The 20,074-nt window shown below is 37.5% G+C and overlaps 3 protein-coding genes across 3 annotated transcripts; all 3 read right to left on the bottom strand.

Moving 5' to 3' along the window:
* Nucleotides 1–5,225: 5,225 nt before the first annotated feature.
* On the bottom strand, nt 5,226–7,918 carry LOC113279157. Its single transcript, XM_026527862.1, has 4 exons — nt 7,897–7,918; nt 6,785–7,463; nt 5,595–6,440; nt 5,226–5,358 (listed from the first exon to the last, which is right to left on the bottom strand). Exons 1-4 carry the CDS (start codon nt 7,916–7,918, stop codon nt 5,226–5,228), a joined length of 1,680 nt encoding a protein of 559 aa, XP_026383647.1.
* Nucleotides 7,919–8,821: 903 nt separating this feature from the next.
* LOC113281860 (ABC transporter G family member 31-like) lies at nt 8,822–16,135 on the bottom strand. Its single transcript, XM_026530754.1, has 22 exons — nt 15,717–16,135; nt 15,037–15,157; nt 14,785–14,958; nt 14,374–14,536; nt 14,147–14,223; nt 13,893–14,034; nt 13,497–13,798; nt 13,136–13,417; nt 12,708–13,024; nt 12,483–12,643; nt 12,296–12,399; nt 12,028–12,184; nt 11,849–11,914; nt 11,615–11,742; nt 11,209–11,535; nt 10,830–11,120; nt 10,644–10,727; nt 10,355–10,488; nt 9,628–10,027; nt 9,438–9,525; nt 9,185–9,351; nt 8,822–9,088 (listed from the first exon to the last, which is right to left on the bottom strand). The coding sequence occupies exons 1-22, from the start codon at nt 16,049–16,051 to the stop codon at nt 8,822–8,824; spliced, it is 4,287 nt and encodes a 1,428-aa protein (XP_026386539.1). The 5' UTR covers nt 16,052–16,135.
* Nucleotides 16,136–16,570: 435 nt separating this feature from the next.
* LOC113281859 (protein MICROTUBULE BINDING PROTEIN 2C-like) lies at nt 16,571–19,278 on the bottom strand. The gene is made up of 5 exons (XM_026530753.1): nt 18,915–19,278; nt 18,709–18,792; nt 17,715–18,056; nt 17,028–17,243; nt 16,571–16,890 (listed from the first exon to the last, which is right to left on the bottom strand). Exons 1-5 carry the CDS (start codon nt 19,116–19,118, stop codon nt 16,720–16,722), a joined length of 1,017 nt encoding a protein of 338 aa, XP_026386538.1. The 5' UTR covers nt 19,119–19,278; the 3' UTR covers nt 16,571–16,719.
* Nucleotides 19,279–20,074: the final 796 nt, after the last annotated feature.

The raw sequence follows: 20,074 nt of genomic DNA, 5'->3' as shown, positions 1-20,074 counted from the left end.
AGATACAAACAAACCTTATAGATCAGGTTTTAATGCAATCAACGAGTTTGTGAACAAGAACTTTGAAAAGGATGGAGAAGTGCGTAAAAAGAGACGTGACAAAGTATGGTTCACAGAATTTCAGTTAGAGAAACAAAAGGAGAGCCCTTTTTGGCCTGTAGTAGATGTCTTTGTTAACAAGAAAGCTGAAAAGAAGGAGGAGGAAAACTCAGAAAAGAAACAGGAGAAGAAGAGAGATCTGTGGTTCAAGAGTCCAGAATCAATCTTGAAGATTGTGAACCAGTTCCGCCATGATCATTCAGGAAAAAATGTCATTGTTTTCAATACTGCCGAGGAGAAAAAGTTTGTGGAAGTAGAGAGTATGCCAGAAGATTTGTTCTTCATTTTTGGATTACAAATGGTGGGATCGGAACCTTTTGAAGGAGAATGTACCAAAACTAGAGCTGAGCAGAGATTCGGTTCACTAATAAACCGATTGAAACTGAAGGAAAAATCTAAGTTGGGGAAACTAGATGTCGAGAATGAAATCTTGCGTATATGAAGTTAAAACCAAAGTTGGATATCGAGATTGAGAGGAATGCTGAGGACTTGGTAGTGTTGTTTGCGATGTATCTGTGCATCACTGTTTTTTTTACCACAACAAATGGAAGCGGGATTACCAAGAGCAAATTTGCTCCCTACTTTGAATCGTTCGAAAGAATGAAAAAAACCAACTGGCCAGTGCATATACATAAATATTTAATGGATAGCATAAGGAAAAATGTTGAGGAACCACTTAAAGTTAATGGTTGTATGGTTTACATGTTGGTAAGTTTACATGTGTACATTGTTTTACACAAGTTTTAAGTTGTACCAATTTACATGCTTTTGTTCACTGTATTTTTTGGGTCCTAACATTTCTAACTCTTTTACCTGTTTGTCAATGCAGTATTGGTTTGCTGAACACAACAACAGTATGACGCCAAGCAATGAACAAGGTTTTCTTAGGTTTCTAAGGTGGGTGATAAGTGACATCAGCAATACAATAGAGAAATACATTAATGAAGCTATGAAAAAGGTAACTCGATAACTTTCTTACGATAGTGATTTCTTCCTAGATGTGTACATTAGATATACACCTTGATAAGGTTTACAAAATGGTGACAAAATTTTGTCATGTGTACAACAATATACACCTGTAACATAGATGTAAAAAGATGTACACCTGTTATCCATGTTGATACTTTGGCATGTTTTTAGATGCAACCTGGATGGGTAAAACCTTGGAGTGATGAGCAGCAACAAGTTATGGAAGAGTACAGGAAAAACATGCAACAACATAGCACAGATGCACTGAAGGAAAAGTTGTACAAATCACAACAGCAAAGAGATAAAGCATTGGAAGAGCTTTCAGACTTGCAGGTTAAACATCAAAAGCTTGTTAGCTTCATTGAAGAAAAAGCCAAGAAAATTTATGAAGCTGATCTGAGGAATGTGCAAAATGATAAGGATGTTGTTGATTTATTTGTTGAAACCTTACAAGAAATCATTTCATTAAACAAAGAATTACAAAGTGAGGATGAGTGTGATGATGATGAGCAGGAGGAGGAGCAAGGTGAGAAAAGTGAGACAAGTGGCAAAGCTGGTGATGTGGATGACAGTGATGATGATGATGATGATAGTGATGATGATGATGATGATGAGGAAGGTCAGGAAGGCAATAGAAGTGGCAAAGCTGATGATGTGGATGACAGTGATAAGGATCAGGAGGAGGAGGGTGATGAGGATGAGGAGGATGGTGGTGGAAAAGGTGGTGGAAAAGGTGGTGGCAAAGGTGGTGATGATCAGCAGGATGAGGAGGAGGGTGATGGCAAAGGTGGTGATATTCATGATGATGATCTGCAAGGTGGCAAAGGTGGTGATATGCGCGGTGATGACACTGACAAAGAGGATAACAAAGGTGGTGATGACGAGGGTGGCAAATTTGAAAAGAGAAGGTATAAAATCACTCTTATTAAATGTGGCAGTCATTTATTTTTATGTGTGTAGATAGTTGTACACCAGTATGTTATAACTCATACCCTTTCTATAAACTTGAATCTTTTAGCACTCCTCTGTCAAAGACAAATGAAGAGAAGGATCGCAAAGATGGAACAAGGCAAGGTGTTGAGTCTGAAACTGCTAAGAAGCCTAGGTATAAAATGATCTCATTTCTTTTCATTTTCTATATATGTGTACCAAGGTGTAAACCTAACAAAAAATGCATTTTTTTCAGAACTTCTCTGCCAGAGACAGCTGCATACAAGGATGCCACTGAAACAGCTGAAATTGATGAGGCTACTATAATCGCAGCTGAAGCCATATCTCAGCTGGACCCTAAAGGCATGTTGCCGGTTGAAGAAGATTTGCTTTTACTCACACATGGAGAAGATCAGAAGAATGATCCTTATGCATCAATTGAGGACCTCCTAGACAACTTGTCTGAAAGTGTTTTCATAAAGCTTGAAAAAGGTTGTTACAGAATGGCAGCATCTGACGTGAAGGAAAAGATGGCAACCGTGATCCACGAATGTCCAATATTTCAGTTGTTGAGCCAAGAAGATCCTAAAGAAGAGCCATCGCAAAGATCATTATCCAATGATGATGTACGAGAAAGGATCGTTGCTGAAGCAGTGCAGTTCATCCAATAACATGGAGATGCATTTTTTAGCAGTCAAGAAGTAGAAGAGAAGAAGACACCACCAGCAAAGACAAGAGCTGGGAAGATGAAGGAAACAGAGATGTTGAAGACAATAGCTGCTGGCAGGGTGTCCAAGACACCACCAAAGAGAAATGCAAAGAAAAAACTTCCTGCTGATTTCACTGCCGAGGGTAAAAACAGACAAGTTAGGACGAAAGTGGATCAAAAAGGCAAGGGGGTCCAAAAATAGGAAGAACAACAATTGTATCCTGCACCTAAAAGGAGAAAGGAAAATGAGTATCATCCTTATCGCCTACTGCCATATATCCGTCAATCATCACTTTACCATGCCATGGACCCAGGACAGGACAAAAAAGGGTACAAAAATTCTTTGACTATGCAAGCCTGACGTAAGTTCACAAAACAATACCTTGCACTATATGAATGATTAAATCTTATTGAAAAAGAGTTATGTGCACTACTATGTACACCATGTTAACATTTCCTTTATGATTCCGCATCTCTGTAGCTTGGGAACTAACAAGGCTCGAAGATCCGAGAGTCAGGGAAGATGTTATGATTGTGGGAAAAGTACTTGTTGAACTGATGTTCAACAAGTATCTGGATCAAGCGGTATTGCAGTTTTACATCCATCGACGTTGCAATGCAATGGTCAGAGACAGCATCCGTCATCCAGATGATCAAAAGTAAATGAGATGCGAAATTATGAGTCCTACTGCATGTGTAAGTTTCTCAAAAAACAAATAAAAAATGTCATATATAGATAATTTAATGATGTGTACATACTAGTACACCTGATTGACATAGATATACACCAGTATGCCTTTGTAGATTTCTTTAGGAGTGGAAATAGATATACACCAGTATGCCATATGATTGACGAATGCTATGTTAAGTGTTTGCATGAATGCTTGATTGTTAGATTTTATATAGGTCTGATTTAGGTATACCTAATTAATTTTATTTTCCAACAAATTATTGATTTCAGTACTATGTGAAGAACAACAACATCAGCGAGGTACAAAGGCTTGTGGTAGATTTCATACGGGACATGCCTGACAATCTGGAAGTTCTTCTAATCCCCCTCAATCACTCTACAGTACAATTGGTAGTAGGACTTCACTGGTCGCTTTTGAAGTTTGATTTCATAGCTGAAGAGTGGAAGTGGTACAACTCGCTGCACTCAAATGAGGACTATAAAAAAGATGCACAACAACTGGAAAATGTGGTGCAGTTGGAACTCAACAAGAAGAGAGCGCTAAATGGTGATGCACTTATAGAACCGCACGAAATAAACATCATGCAATGCCCTACCCAAGGAATCAATCCAGATTGCCTCCTGTACACTTGTTACTTTATGAAACGAGGTATGAAGAAGAGAAAGAGTATGGAAAGAGATCAGTAGAGGGCCGAAAAAATTTGTCAGGATATGAGAGCGAAATTGGTGGCAAAGATGCTGAAAAAAGTTGGAGCGTTTGAAAAGGTGTGGGATGTAGCAACGGATGAAGAGCACAAGCAGTGGCGCCTGAGTATGGAAAAGAATCAGTTGAGGAAGAAGAAGAGTCTTTTCTAAAAGTTTTCTATCTTTCAGACAACTCTTCAAAATTTCAGTTTTTATTACTTTTTTTATGACTTGTCACTTTGTTTATGACTTATCTCTTTTCAAATTTCAGTTTTTATCAATTTGTTGATGACTTATCACTACTATAAAGACCTTGAATTAATATATTTTTATTAGTTTCAATATTAATGTTACAAGTTTTTGACTTATCTCATTCACCAAGTTTTGAAATATTAAGGTGTACTTGATTGTGCACAGTTACTGTTAATGTTACAAGAGCATAAAATGTTTAGAAGGTGTATATAATGGTTCTAAATAGCAAAGGTAATCACTAATTATACATATCTGAAAACATATAATACTACTAAGCAAAAATAGACTAGAAGCATCCATTGTACACCAAGGTGTACATAGAGGTACACCTGTAAAAAGACAGGTAAGAAAAATTGAAGTTTACAGGAAGGTGTACATAATGGTACACATGTCCTGGCACTAATTATCCAAGACAAAAGAAAATTGAAAAGACATTACCAAAAGTCATAGAATCTTTTGAACAAATGAAACATAGTAAAAATCATCAAATCATGGGGCAGGTAGTTCTGTTGTGGTGACCAAGAGTGAAGCACTTTGTGCACATCATAGCCCTCTTTTGCTTCTCATATGCATTCTTGATGCGATGTGTTCTTCGTCTACCCGGTGGAGGAACAGGAATAGGAACAATAACCTTATCACTAGGATCACAAGACTTGGCTTGTCATAATTGGGGATTGGCAAGATGATGTGATGGTATGTCCTGTTGTACCACTCGGTGGTGAAATATGGCTCAACAAATGAATAGATGTCTTCTCTCGTAGCTTGAATGGCAACACAAGCATGGGCACAAGGAAAACCATTAACTCGCCACCTGTGACATGTATAAGTTTTCTGCAATAGATCTACAGAATGAGTCCGGGGAGACCTGACTTCATACAATCTTTCCATGGACTAAACAACAGTCCAAGTACGACCAATGTCAATGGTTTCCTTTAGTAAAGCCTCATATTCAGGAGTGAGCCTAGTGTTGAAAGTTTCTAGACCTATTATCCTTCTCTCAGACATCTTCTCTATAACCTTCAAACTAACATAATAAAAACACAAAACATAAAATCAAAAACATGATCCAAAAAGGAATGCAGATAAAACATGTGTACAACAATGTACACATTAAGGAAATCCATGTGTACAACAATGTACACACAGTTGCAGATTCACAGATAAAAACATGTGTACAAGTATCCACAGATTAAAGCAAATCCATGTATGCAAACAATGTAGACAGACTTACATAAATAAAAAACTAAACATAAAACTCACCGTATCGCATCGAGAAGAACAAAAGCAGACAACTTTTTGAAAGGAAGAACCCAGTTGTTGAAGGACTCAGCAAGAGTTGAAGAGTGAGCACCATATCTGCATACAGAGAAAAATGCATTTGCCCATTTCTCTTTTGGAATAGTCCTGATATAGTTAGCAACATGCCCACATCCAATTGCATGCATGCCCCGCAAAGCTTCTTCAAAGTTTGCTGGTGTGTAAGAGTACGCAGCTTTGTAAAACAAATCAAGAACGGGCTTCGAATTCACATCACCTGATCCAATGGGGAGATTGCATTTGATGTGGTAAAAGCAATAGTTGTGATGTGAATTAGGAAAATATTTTGGAATGCCCTGTAAAAGTCCTTCTCCACGATCACTAAGGAAAACAATCGGACGACCATCGACAAGTTTTTGAAGATTCTCCAGAAACCAAAACCAATTATCTTTGGTTTCAGAAGAAACAATAGCAAAAGCAAATGGGTAAAACTCATTGTTTCCGTTCATACATGTTGCAGCCATCAGAGTACCCCTGTATCTACCAGTAAGGAAAGTAGCGTCCAAGTAAATCATGGGCCTGAGATACCTATAGCTATGCTTGCAAGCACCGTAACAAACGAATATCCTCTGAAATCTATTGGTTCCATCCTCAACTTCAAACCTCACATAGCTACCGGGATTAGTTTCTTCAATTGCTTTGACATACCAAGTAAAATCACTATACGACTTCTCATCATCGCCATACTGTTCTTCAAATATAACTTCTTTCCCTCTACGGGCATGGTGATACTTAATATTGGACCCATAAGTTTTCTTGAAAAGTGAAATGATCTGTCTGGGTTTTAAGCTAGGATCACCCTGTATATTGTCAGCGATCAAATGCTTGACTAACTTGGTTGTCACCGCAGGACTCTTCAACCTCAAACCAACACCACAACTACAAAAAAAAAAACTGGAATAAGTAATGTGCACCACAATTTACACCTAATAAAGATCTCAAAACCAACACTATGAACATACACACAAACCAAGCAAGAACATGTATTTTAAGAGTACAACAAGTACAGTGCACCCCAATGTACACCTAAAACAAATCTACATATATGAGATGCACAACTATGTCCACCACTATGGACATAAAAACAAAAAGCCTAAACATAAGTAATGTGGACTAGTATGAAAACCACTAACCTGTGAGCGTTAGAATCTTTCAGCACGAACCGAGAAGTATCACCATTCACAGGCCCAAAGTGAATCCTCCAAGCGCAACCATCTTCTTCACATTTTGCAGTAAAATGAGTTGTGTCATTTTTAAGAATAACAATCTTGTGACCAGTAGCCATCTTGTACTTATCGAGAGCAATCCTAACAGCTTTAACACCACCCATGAATTCTCTACCAATCTCGTCAAATACATAATTCCATTCATCGATAATAAGAGGCTTCCCCTTGTTTGCATCATGATCTAACACCCTTACCATCTTAGGACTTTCAGTTTCACAAGCAGACTTAAAACAAGAACCAGAACTACTGCTGCAACCAGACTTAGAACCAGAACTTCTGCTACAACCAGACTTAGAACGAGAAGTATGATTCGGAATCATACCCACACGCAAATACACATCTTCATTATCAATAAGAATCATGAAACCAATTAAGCTTTGTAGTTGTATATCACCTGTCACAAAAACTACTTGAGCATTGTCCATATAGCTGAAACATATACTCCCAGGGGACAAAGACCTCCACTGCTTGCATGCTAAATGCTTCAATTCTTCTACGGTTATTTTAGTATTAACACGAAAAACCGCAGAATGCTCACCATGATTCAAAACAACATTAATAAACTTGTCAGGATTCTTTGGTATCCCTACATATTATAAAAGAAATGATTAAAATCATCTGAAGCTTCAATTTCATACAACCTAAAAAGTAAACAGTGTACATGAAAGTACACATTCAATCAAAGCCAAAAACATCAAGTAACAGTAAGCCTAGATAAAAATACTCCATCAATTAATCTCCAGAATCTTACTGGAACACATAATTGAATAAAATAGAAGACTAGAATCTAGTATCAGTTCGATTTCATATCATGCATCATAAAACTAAAAAATCAACATCAAACAACAGTAAACAAAAATCGAATTTATCTAGTATTAACAGTAAATCATCATCATCACGAGAATCAAAAGCTAGTATATAACAAAATATCAACTCGCGATCATACGAATTGATATCATCAACTCATAAAATCAGAAAAACTGAAAAGTAGATTAAATTACAACCAAAAGAAAACTAACCTGAGGCTGAACTCTGCTCCATTAGCAATCAAATCCAATCTAAGCTCCTAGAATCTGTTAAATCACCTCCGAATTAAAACCTGGAACGATCTATCTCTCACTCTGTGGTTTCTTCAAATCTGAGATTAAGAATTTTCGACTCTAGAACACACTCGAACGTAAACTGAGTTGAGATATGATGAAGAAACGATCAAATCCTCTCTGAAACTGTTAAATCGCCTCCCAAATCATCTCAGAGCTGCATCCTGTTTTGAATTCAAGTTTCAGATCCAAAAATTTCGATTTCAAAATCAGGCTTTATATAACAGGAATCGTTCAAGGGTAATTATGGTAAATGGGAAACTCGCAAAATCGGGACTCGTCCGTGGTTTTGGACTAACTCGTCCATGTTTGGACTAATCTGTTTTGGACATGATTTTTTTGGACTAAACTGTACTGGGCTTCAGATGGATGGACTAAAGCGTCCTAAGCCCAGTAATTTTGGGACCAAACGTCAATTTCTACTTTGGATTTACATCCAGAAGTAAATTTTTGTGTAAAAGTTACACCCCAAAAGTTAGTTTGGATGTAAAATTTTAGAACTGAGAGGCAAACAAAATATTTGATGTTCAGAATGGAACATGTACAAATTGGTATTGGTATGTGTTAGAATAGATCGAGTGTTTAATAAATGAAAACTTCAAGAGGGGGATCATGGAGATGAAGATGACCCAAGCAATAATAAAAGAAGCAGCTAGTATCCATGATTTTATATATGTATACATGAAGACTGGATAAAAGTTTTGAGACTGGACAAATGTAAAATCTGTTTTTACAAAAACAACAATCGTTATAAAGGAAATGTCCTAAAATTCTTCAGTGAACTTTTTTATTCCGTGTGTTAATTCTTGCTCTTCATCGCCCCTCGGGTAGCTGTTTTTTGTTTTTACCTTCTCTGGAAGTTAAGGATCTTGATAGAGGTAGCAAAGATACCAAAGAAGAAAAGGGAGAAACATAGAAGCACCGCTGCACTGACACCAATCATACCAGGACCATAGCCAAGGTTCTTCTGGATATACTCTTTCACAGTCCCGTCGAATCCAGCACCCACAATATGATCTTCTACATCACCTAGCTGCGATGTTATAATGCCGCGTAGCGTCCAAGCGACTGGGCAAATATAGTAAAACCAGAGCCACCATATTGGGATCATCTGCACCAAGTGAAGAATAAAGAGTAAAGACAACGAGAAATCAAGAAACATGTTCTTGTGTGAGTTCGTTAGCATTATGGTAAACCAACTACTTACAGGCTTTGGAACAAGAAAACCAGAGAGAAGATTCCACAATGAGTAAAATGCAGAAGAGAGCACAGCAGCCAAGTGCGTTGAAGGTGTTAACCCAACCGCCATCATCCCGTAGAAAGTGAAATACATGAACGTTAAGAACATAAACAACACGTACAGCAGGAATTTTACTGCAAAAAAAGAGAGAACTCAGTTATTTAACACCCATCTAAGAAGTTATCATATTTTCACTATAAGGATAACGTAACCTGTTTACCTAAAGTCCTCTCAAAGTTGATCATGAAGAAGGTGATGAAACCATATACTAATGTCTGGACGACAATGTATGGAATCTCAATAAGACCCTGTTGATAAGAAAAAAGAAATGTTCAGCACCAGCTTTGTCTATGAAACTTAAATAAAGACGAAATCCAAGGTGACATTTCTATAGTTGATATGGAACTTACTTGGGCAGCTGCATAAGGAAATGCAGCATACATTCCAGCTGCTTTCTCTCTGTAAAAGACCGTTCGCTCAATAGCAACTACTGGCTGTACTGAAGATGAATTATTCACACCAAGAAACAAGCATGCTGAATATAGAGCTCCCATAACAACCATCAAATCTTGTGTTGTTCCCCTTCTCGAACCAACATTCCAAAATACCGAGCCAATTATCAGTGCACTAATTGTAGTAAAGACTAACCGCACGACATTGTATTGAGGGCTTCTCCAGTAAACAAGATGTTGTTTCCATAAACAAGTTATGAATTGAGTTAAACTAGTTGTTGCAAATGTCGCTGAAAATGTCAGTGGTTCTGAACCAGGGGGTGGAGTACGCAATTCCTCAATCAAAGCTTCTACTCCCCTACAGAAAAATTGGAACAGGTTCAGATCTACTGGTTGAAGAGCATCTGATACAGTATAAAAACAGCAACTAGAAATTGTTGAGCATAGTCCTACATGGAGTATGAGAGCACCCCATGTGAGAAGCCAGTAAATGATGCCACAAGGACAGTAAAAGATTAGTAGTGCCCCAAGTAAATACAGAACTTGGGCCACTCAGTTCCAAATACTTTTAACTTTGAGAGCCTCACTTATGACGCTCTCAGCTTCCATCTTGGACTAACCAGACGGAAGACGTAAACCAACTCTGGGATGCATAGTTATAATGAGAATGCTTCTGTGGTCTTACCTGAATTGTGCAGAATCCCTGTATATATCCGTAAAGTCTTGGCCAATTTTGTCTTCGGTAGCTGGTGTAGTGACCTCCAGCACCCAGGTCGCTGGATTGTAGTCATCGGGTATAGGAGGAATTCCCTCAATACTCTGCAAAGGTTAGAAAATGATCCGAAACGCTGTTAATATATATGATTATGTACAAAACCGTATCAGCTTTGACACACTGCAAGGATTATGCAGTACTTAAACCACTTGGTCACGTATGTCTGGAAATATTGCAAGTAGGAGAATTTGCCAAGTACCTGAAAGTAGTCGATCAAGATATTTGAGCGCTCACCAAGCTTCCCACCGTATATAACTCGACCTCCTCGTTTCATCAAAAGTAGCTAAACCCAGACCAGATAGACAGCAAGATATCAGTGAGTATGAATATGTTTTAGGAGTTTGAGTACTAATTCACAAGATAAAAGGGCAAACAAATGACTAACCTCATCAAATGCTTCAAATATGTCAATGCTGGGTTGGTGTATGGTACAAACAACAGTCCTTCCCGTGTCAACAGTATTACGTACAGTACGCATTACGATAGCTGCTGCTCGAGCATCTAATCCAGAAGTGGGTTCATCCATGAAAATTATAGAAGGATTTGCTACTAGCTCCACCGCAATGGTCAGACGTTTTCTTTGCTCCGTTGACAAACCAGTGCTCCCAGGCAAACCAACCAGAGCATTTCGTAGACTATTAAGCTCCACCAGTGCCATAACTTCTTCAACAAACTCCTGCAGTATGCAGTCATGGATTAATTTCCCCTCCACAAGGATCGACAACAAACAGAAAGAACAAAACATCATAGAAGTAGCTACTAACTTTCTTGGTCTCTTGGCTGACTTCGTTTGAAAGACGAAGTGATGCAGAGAACCAGAGTGACTCCTCAACTGTTACTTGAGGTGAATGTATATCCGTTTGTTCAACATATCCTGAGATTCTAGCAAAAGTTTTTTGCTCTTTTGGGTACCCTGATATCCTGATATCACCTTCTATGTATCCACCAGTCTTCCTACCAGCAAGCACATCCATCAATGTTGTTTTTCCCGCCCCACTAGAACCAACTAATGCGGTAAGAACACCTGGTGAGAATGCTCCGCTCACATTTGACAAGAGTTGCAACTTCTTTTCTTTGGTACCTTTCATTTCCTGAGGGTATATGCACAATTAAGTAAAAAAAACTTTTAAAAAAGCAAGTGAATGAAAACCAGAAGATTTAGATATTTACCTTGGGCATGTCAACAAAGTAATTGACATTATGGAATGTCATTGTTAATGGTTTAAATGGAAGAATCATCCCCTTGTCAGAAGCTCTTCTTTCCAGAGGAACCTGCTTCTGTTTTGAATTATCTATTGCTGCAATTGTCAAGTTACTCTTACTGTGAGAAAAAGCATGTGTAATTTTTTTTATAGAAACAACCAATCCTGATACGAAAATAAAGAAAAAGAGTTTTGAACTGACCACTAGTTTCATTAGCATTTTGTTCTTTGTCATCGGGAGTAATCATTGCTTGCGCCTTTGAAAGAGCTATACAGCAAAGCACATACATCCATATGTTGTTAAGTTGTAATAAAATGTGAAAAATCCAAGAAACAAAAGATTTTAAGATCTAAAGTGGAAACTTAAAGTTGCACACTCACGATTTAGGTAAGCCAATGCAACAGTCACCAGGTTATTGAACAGAAATGCAAAGCCTAATAAAACACCGACGCCAATCCAATACCAGTAATCTTCAGTAGGAAGACCATGTGATTGGAGAACATTATCTCCTACTGTGGTGTTTGCATATTTAGAATGCTGTCATAAAAGAGTGTAGCAGTTAAAAGACTGATCCATATTACTCAAAATTAGCAGTGTTTATTGAACATAAAGAAACGAATAATTAGCATAACTACTCTGTTACAATACCTGCATCCATCTTGTTGCAGTGAACTCATTGACGGAAATTGCACGTTGTCCATATGATAACGGGGACAACCAAAAAGCCCAAACCCACCATGGCTTGATCATTGCTGGAGGTGGAACACTAGAGCATTAGGGGATTATCAAGTAAGAGTGTCACGCTACATATTGAGTAAGGATAACTAAAGCAAACCTTTCGGAAGGACAAATCCACCCAACAGGAATATAATCAGGATGGCAGCAGACCCATATGTATTAGCAATGATCATATCCCTTGCAGTAGCAGCCATCAATCGGAATAGGCCCAAAGCCATTTGATGTACAGAAAAGAGTAGGAGTATGAACCGGAAAAACCTACAATAAGGAGTTGGTAAGTGAAAGGTGCAATTAAATGTAGTGACATTATCAAATAACTTACCTTCCAGCACCAGGGGCAAAGCCAACAGTGTAATATACCACAACTGCCCATACAACAGCTTCAATGATGGAGTAAGGTACACGCAAAAGCCAACTTGGTATAGACCATGCCCAGGCAGGATGAAAGTAGTTATCTCTCTGCTTATAAAATATCGGGAGCCGGGATATCATAATAGGTAATTCAGAGAATCCATTGAACATCATATGAACCAGCGCGAAAAACAAGCATGAAAGATAGAGGTTTCCGTTTATCTCATCTGTAGGATGTATTCTTGTTCGTAGAAACATTGTGCATGTGATAAACCCAACAATCGCAACCTGCAAAAGACGCAATGCAAAATGATACACAGAACTTTAATGTGAAAAATACACAAGTTCTGGTAGTACAATAGTGAAAAGGAGAAACAAAGAGATCTGTATACAACATACTTGGAATGTTCGGAATATATAAAGAAAGCGATGCCTGCTAAGCAGTAAACTTTCTCGAGCTAAGCATGTCTTGAAGAGTTCTTTCTTTGATACAGCATACTGCTCTTGAGAAAGAGCTGAAGGAAGAGACTTTTGTTTATCACACGGAACAGAGAGATTTGAAGCCATAGCCCTTCCATAAATAGAATTTTCAAATGCTTCTCTAATTTTTAAAACAGGAAGATATTCATATGGTCTTGAATGATCAGCCCAGTATTGTTCTTGGTCTTTTACCGAAGTAACCTGAAATTCAAGTTAAGTCACATACTGGGAATGATATGAGTAAATAACTGTAGGTGAATGATCATTACAACAACTCTACCTCTTGAAGAAAATCAGCAACACCCTTGCGAGGTGGCAGTTTAAAGCCTAATGATTCAAAGAACTCTACAACATTTTCTAGAGGACCTTGATAAACAATGTGCCCTTCCGATAGTAGAATTAGATCATCGAACAAATTATATGTCTCAGGTGCAGGTTGAAGTAGAGCCATCAATACAGTACCGCCCATTTGATGCACAAAATTTCGAACACATTTCACAATTTGATATGTTGTAGAACTATCAAGTCCAGTGGAAATTTCATCCATTAAAAGTGTCTTTATTGGCCCAACTATCATTTCTCCTGCATGTATGGGAAGAAACTTACAGTTAACTGAAACATCTACACAAAGTTAATTGATAAACAAAGTGTGAACAAAAACAGCAAAATTCAGTACCTGTAGTAACTCTCTTTCTTTGACCACCTGAAACACCTCTAAGCATATCATTACCAACAAGGGTATCACCACAAACGTCAAGGCCAAGAACTTTCAGAATGTAATCTGTTGCTAGACTATGTTTACCCCCAACAGAAGATGCCTACACGTTTAAGTTTTATTTCGAGGTAAACAACATGGAACCAAAAAGGTGAATTCTAAAGACCAAAACTGATGATAGTCCTTGATATAGAGGTAACAGAATTAGTAAATACCTTCATAAATGCATCGATTTCTGGATTTGGACGTATATTCTGTTCCTTCTCTAGTCTAACTAGATCTTTCAAGTATGCTGCGGATGTAAATTAGCCACCAGTTAGAATCACAAAATGTAGCAGCTAGTTATTGAACTAATCTTAATACGAGTACCTATGAAAGTTGTGTAAAAGCAGTAGATTTGATATGTTAACTTGGAAGTAGAAAGAGACAAATGATAATTCACCTCCGAACCCATCGCTTGCACCTTGAAACCTTGCAGCGTAATCTAAAGTTTCACGTACTGTTAGCTCTGCAATATGATTATCTGTTTGGCCAATGTATGCGGCACTCCTTTTTACACAAAATTCATCAAATGTTTGACCATTGAATGTAATAGTCCCACTTTTCTGATGCACAAATGTGATGTATACATTGTGTCAGTTCTTTCAAATTAGTAAACCAACCTTTTCCCAGAAAAAATAATAAATATCCTTATTTGAGAACAATTGCTAGCAATCCATTTTCCTCTGGTTAAAACCCCCTCCAACATTTTGGTAGAATGCAAAATTGGCGGGCAAATTTGTGTATACATAAATTTACTAGTCAATGAGTCTACCTTTAGGATATCATCACCGTATCTACATATACTACTAACCTGTAATGTTGATTCAAGCTTTCCGGCAAGAGCTTTTAACAATGTTGATTTACCAGAACCTGGTGGTCCCAGAAGCAATGTCATCCGTCCAGGTTTAACAAAACCACTAGCATTGTTCAAGATAGTCAAGGAATGCCTTTGTGGGCGAAATATCTTCAGACTAACTAATACGTCCTGCACAAATTATATTCAGTTATCAGAATATTGTATAAGCGAAAGACAACGAGAATCAGCAAATGTTTTGGTATTTACCTCCATGGTGTCACGAACATAATTGACAAGAGTAGGTAATGCTCTAGAGCTTGTTTGAACATCAGCTGTGATGTGCAGTCTCTCAAACCTTACTTCAATTTCCGGAATCTCCAATCCAACTCTGTTAGAAAATTGGAAATATGTTTAGAGTCTAGAGGCAACAGTATTCCATTTTTTGAATTCCCCATGGCTAGACCAAGCTCTCTTTTTGTTGGCCCCTACTGTAAGCCTTAAATTTGGCTCCACCACTACTGCCATTGAATAATTTTACGGGCAAAGTGAGGAAAGAACAAGCCTTAAATTTTTATGCAATAATACTGATGTTTCTGTAAATGTCTGAAGTTCTCCAGACGACTCTCTGCCAATCCAGACAGAGCATGACAAACAAGATTTGGTACCTCTATGAGAAATGATCTGCATGTTGTGAAGATCTAGATATCATCTTTTTATCAAACTACTATGTACATATTGCATTAATCAATAAAGACTTCATTGTGCACGAGATAAACAAAATCATGCATGAAGATCTCTCTAACTTGATGACCTAAGCGATTATGTCTTACGCTGGCTTTTAAAGAACACACAAAGAATGTGAGATACAGGTGGTGATCACATAAAGGCAATAACAACAACAAAAAAAGGAAAAAAATCGATGGCTGATTCAGTAACAGTGTACGTACCGGTTAAGTCGATCTTTAACAGCAGATAAAAGCTTATAATTGTCTTGTTCATTGGTAGCAAAAGCTTTCTTAACAACAAGTTGACGACCAAAACGATCAAGTTTACGAACATCAATGGTTTCATGAGTAGATTCCTGACCATCTGATTCAGATGGACTTTTCTTCAGTATAGCGATATTTGATCTCTTTTGTGTTGGTAATCTTTCAAGTGCTGCCCATAATAACTCTTCTTCATCTTGTGCATATGATTCTGCATTTGATGGCCTTGCAAATGATTCGTTTCCTGTTTCTAATTCTATCTCAAAATACTCTGATCCATTGGATGCAGCAGCCATCGAATGCACAATGAATTCTTCTTTGAACTAGTTAGGGTTTTTAAACCAGTCTCTGTACAGACTGGAATTGCATGGTTTGATCGAAAACAGGTGTTTGGGAATATCAAGTAAAACAAACTCTTGAGTCACCCCTTGTTTATAGGAGTAAAAATACCGGATCACAAACAAAAGCTTTTATTTCAACAAATGACAAGGGCTGTTATTTATCATCCAAAGGCTAGTATTAATAACAAGCTATGTATAGAGTCTACGCGTCTAGCCGACTAATGCAGTTATGATGCAGTTTAAGTTGCATTTTGCTTATTCTCCCATGTTTTTCCCACGAGCCATATCCGTTTGTTTCTAGAAGTTTTGTACCTGACTCGGTTGGCACATATCTGTCTGGATTCAGGCAAAACAAAACTACTAAAAGTAGTAATGGACAGAAGTCTGATAGACGATGACCATTACATGTTAGCCATATATCTGTCGGCTGGCACATATCTGTCTGGATTCAGGCGTTAGAACTTAGACGTTATGTACCAGGAACAAAACCATTAAAATTAGTAATGGACAGAAGTCGGTTTGAATGTGGTATAACAACACAAATCTTCAAAGACGAATACCATTACATGTTAGTCATATACGAGTTACTACAATCAAACAACTCAGCATTGCTTATTTTTTTTTTATCTAGAAGAAATTTTAGTTCCTAGAACAAAAGATTGAAGCCGTAGTCTTGCCTTGACAGCCAATGCTAGTGAATCCTCATCTTGGATTTCTTTTGCAGTTGCAAGAGCAGAGATATATGCCTCTCTTGCCTCTTCCATTTCCTGCATCTCCTTCTCATCCATATAACCCTGAAACCAAGTTTGACGTTTTGGTGAAAAATCAACAACTGCAAGCAGGCTAAGTATCAAACATCAAAATTCCCATAGTCACCTAACCAAGAAAAAAAAAACGAATAAGTAAAAAAACAAGATAAAAATAAGATTACCATATACGGAATATCTGAATGATACGGAGTGGCATCATAATCTTCAGCATAGGGTTTGGAGTCATTCTTTGATAATCCTTCAAGTAACAACATAAAAGCGGAAACCTCTCCCTCCATTGAATCGATTTCCTCCTGTAGCTTCTCAGCTTTTTTATCAGACATGGACGCTTCCCACTGCAATTTTTCCAGGGCGGCCTGCCTGTCTGCAAGCTTGATCTGAGAGATAAAACACAAGGATTTGGAGTTACTCTTTTCTGTTAACAAACAGACGTAAAAAGTTAATTAGACCAACCAAAAGCAGTCCCTAACAGAGAAGGAAAATATAAGCCCAACTTCGTTAGACTGTGCAAAAATTTATTGAAATGCCTTCTACTTTGCAGTTTGCATCTAATTTAGGTGACATGTGGCATCATCGGGATGGTTCAAGCCAAATGATGAAGAATAAGTTAGTTGGTGTGTTTATATCCATGCTCTAGTCTAAGATTTTAAACCAGTTGTATCTCAAGAACTCTTGATATTCGAGTAGTATTCTGTGTAATTTTCACAAGATTTTACATTACTAGAATTTGATGGATTTGAATTTAAGAAAGCTCAAGACATTTCATAAGGCTGTTAGTGTTTTTTGATGAAACTGGAATAGTGTATTCATTTGGATTTGCACTGAGATTTTATGAGAAATTTACATACCTTTGAATCAGAAAGCTGCAAATGAGCAGATTTAATTAATGAATCCTTCTCTGCAGCTTGGCGTCTTAGTTCGTCAAGCGTCACGTTCACTGAGTTCATCTGATCCAGTGAAGTCTCTGTCGATTTAAGGAGTGTTTCTTTCTCCAGTAATTTCTTTTGTAGATTTTCTACTTGTTCCTGTAGAGCAATCAAATCTTCTCTACCCTTTCCCGGCGAAGCCCTTGATGAGAACATCTTAAACTCATCAGCACAACCATTTCTGCTTGGGTCATTATCTCCAAGACCCCTTCTCTTTTTACCAGGTATAGATTGAGTTGCTTTCCTTCCTTTTGGTTCACCAATCTGCGACATCATAAGTAAAGTATCAGCTGATAAATCCAAAATCAAAACATTAACTAGCAATAACAAATTCAGCATAAATGTGTCACTTCCCCTCAGTGATATCCGACTGAAATGTAAAGAAGCTGAAAAAACATGCACAAGATACCAAATATTTAAAAGTCTCAAAACCCTTGTATTAGTATCATACTATCTGACAATTTAGTTCACTCTACCCACTACATTGTACTTCAGTTGTACGCCTATATTCCAAACTTGGCTACAATTATTATGAGAACATACAAAACTCAACAAGGTATAAGAAAAATGTATCCCCCTTTTGTCTCCACATTCCAAATTTTGGAGTACTTATTGAGCCATTTTATAAAGAAATTGTTGAACCACAATTTTGAATTGCAAGTAACAGCATAAGCTGCATAACCAAAACTAAACTCTACTCCTCTTCAACCACATTACCAAGTTTCAAGTAAAACAAAACCCTAAACCAGTGAACCATGTATCATCTGCACAGCACTACTAATCTCAAGTAAAATTAAGATGCTAGCACATAATTACCCGAGATTAATACATACTCCTTGATTTACAAAATTTACTCCAATACATTAAACACCATACCTTCAATTGAAAAATCTCCTAAATGAGTAAATTCTCTCACCTTTTTATTAAATGAATCTCCAGATGGAGTCTTCGTGCAGATCAGAGACGCTCGCCGAGTAAATGACGGATTAGTTCTACGATCCTGAATTAAAAAACACCAATAAATTTAAACCCAAAGATTAAAAAAAAAAAATCATAATAGGAAAAAAAAAATCAAGCAAAATTGGGAAAAATCTAGAAGTGAAGGGGGTACTATATACTAACCATGAGAGATTCAACCAGAGGTACCATTTCAACAAGGTTCTTGTACAGTACTTTATCAAAATTACTTCCATTTCCAGAAGTAGGAGGCTTTTGATTTGGTGAAGATGACTGATCTTCTTTGGATAACCATGATTTTGGGTCTCCACCACCATGACTACTCCCATTATTATCTTGTAAATCTACAAAATGTTGTTGCCCAAACATTCTTTTTCTCTTCAAATGTAAGTAGAAAACGAACCCTAGAGAAGTTGGGTGAAAGAGTAAAGTTGAAATTTTTCCAGAGACTGAAAACGGATACTCTCTTCTCTACTATTTGTAAAAACGTCTGATTCTTTCCGGACACGAAGATCTAGTTTTGGAGAGAGAATATCGTGTGTGTTATATCTTTTGAACGACGCAGAGATTTTCTTTCGAATATGCCCTGAATGTTTGGTTGTATTACAGTAATGACACTAGTTTAGATTAAGCTAAATTATTGGATTTTGCCATTTTGGCGCCTGTTTAATTTGAAACACAAAAGAGTATTAATGTATTATTGTTCGACGGACGCCCCTCTGTTGGGGGTGTTATCGTGTGAACTGTGAACAGAGCTAGAATTTGAAAAATAAACCAGTTTAGACGTTGTATATTAAGTTACCAGTGTAAGGGTAGTGATGTATTTTCGGTGACATCATTAAAGCCGTCCCGCCTGCTGTTATCTGTCATCCTCTAGGCATACGCTACGGGCATAAGAATCCTCTCCTTTTATCAAACAAAGTCACATGCATTAGATGTCCACGCCTTGAAAAAGAGAAATGCTAGATGCATGACAGCCTCATGCATCAAGTCAGGTGTCAAGGTCCGGGAGAATGAATATGGTGTAAAATGCTATGGTCAGCAGCTCAAAAGTAAGCATAGTAAGAGAGTTGTAATAACATTGAATGAATCGATATATAGGGATAATCATATGCCTTAAATAGACAATGATTTAGCCACACTTCTTTCACACACTTTACAAGGAGCATAATGTTGACTTGACTAACACATATTATTACATTATCTAATACACCCCTCTCAAACTGATAAGGGCACACAAACAGTTAGAAAAACACAGTCTGAAGCAGCATGTGAATCACAAAGACCCTGTAACTGAAAAGCTAAGAAACAATGTCTGCAGAAGT

This window comes from Papaver somniferum, chromosome 5, assembly GCF_003573695.1.
Source record: "Papaver somniferum cultivar HN1 chromosome 5, ASM357369v1, whole genome shotgun sequence".
Classification (NCBI taxonomy): domain Eukaryota; kingdom Viridiplantae; phylum Streptophyta; class Magnoliopsida; order Ranunculales; family Papaveraceae; genus Papaver; species Papaver somniferum.
The sequence above is the reverse complement of the archived record's forward strand: the minus strand, read 5'-3'. Positions and strand labels throughout refer to the sequence as shown.

Coding starts and splice junctions, on each gene's coding strand:
- LOC113281859 (XM_026530753.1), bottom strand. CDS start 19,118: ATGTTTGGGCAACAACATTTTGTAGATTTACAAGATAATAATGGGAGT. Junction 18,057..18,708: donor GAGATTCATTTAATAAAAAG/GTGAGAGAATTT, acceptor ATGATGTCGCAG/ATTGGTGAACCAAAAGGAAG. Junction 17,244..17,714: donor TGCAGCTTTCTGATTCAAAG/GTATGTAAATTT, acceptor TTTATCTCTCAG/ATCAAGCTTGCAGACAGGCA.
- LOC113281860 (XM_026530754.1), bottom strand. CDS start 16,051: ATGGCTGCTGCATCCAATGGATCAGAGTATTTTGAGATAGAATTAGAA. Junction 14,537..14,784: donor AGCTTGAATCAACATTACAG/GTTAGTAGTATA, acceptor TTTGTGCATCAG/AAAAGTGGGACTATTACATT. Junction 14,035..14,146: donor AAATCGATGCATTTATGAAG/GTATTTACTAAT, acceptor TTAAACGTGTAG/GCATCTTCTGTTGGGGGTAA.
- LOC113279157 (XM_026527862.1), bottom strand. CDS start 7,918: ATGGAGCAGAGTTCAGCCTCAG. Junction 7,464..7,896: donor GGAGCAGAGTTCAGCCTCAG/GTTAGTTTTCTT, acceptor TATAATATGTAG/GGATACCAAAGAATCCTGAC. Junction 6,441..6,784: donor AAAGATTCTAACGCTCACAG/GTTAGTGGTTTT, acceptor GGGTGATCCTAG/CTTAAAACCCAGACAGATCA.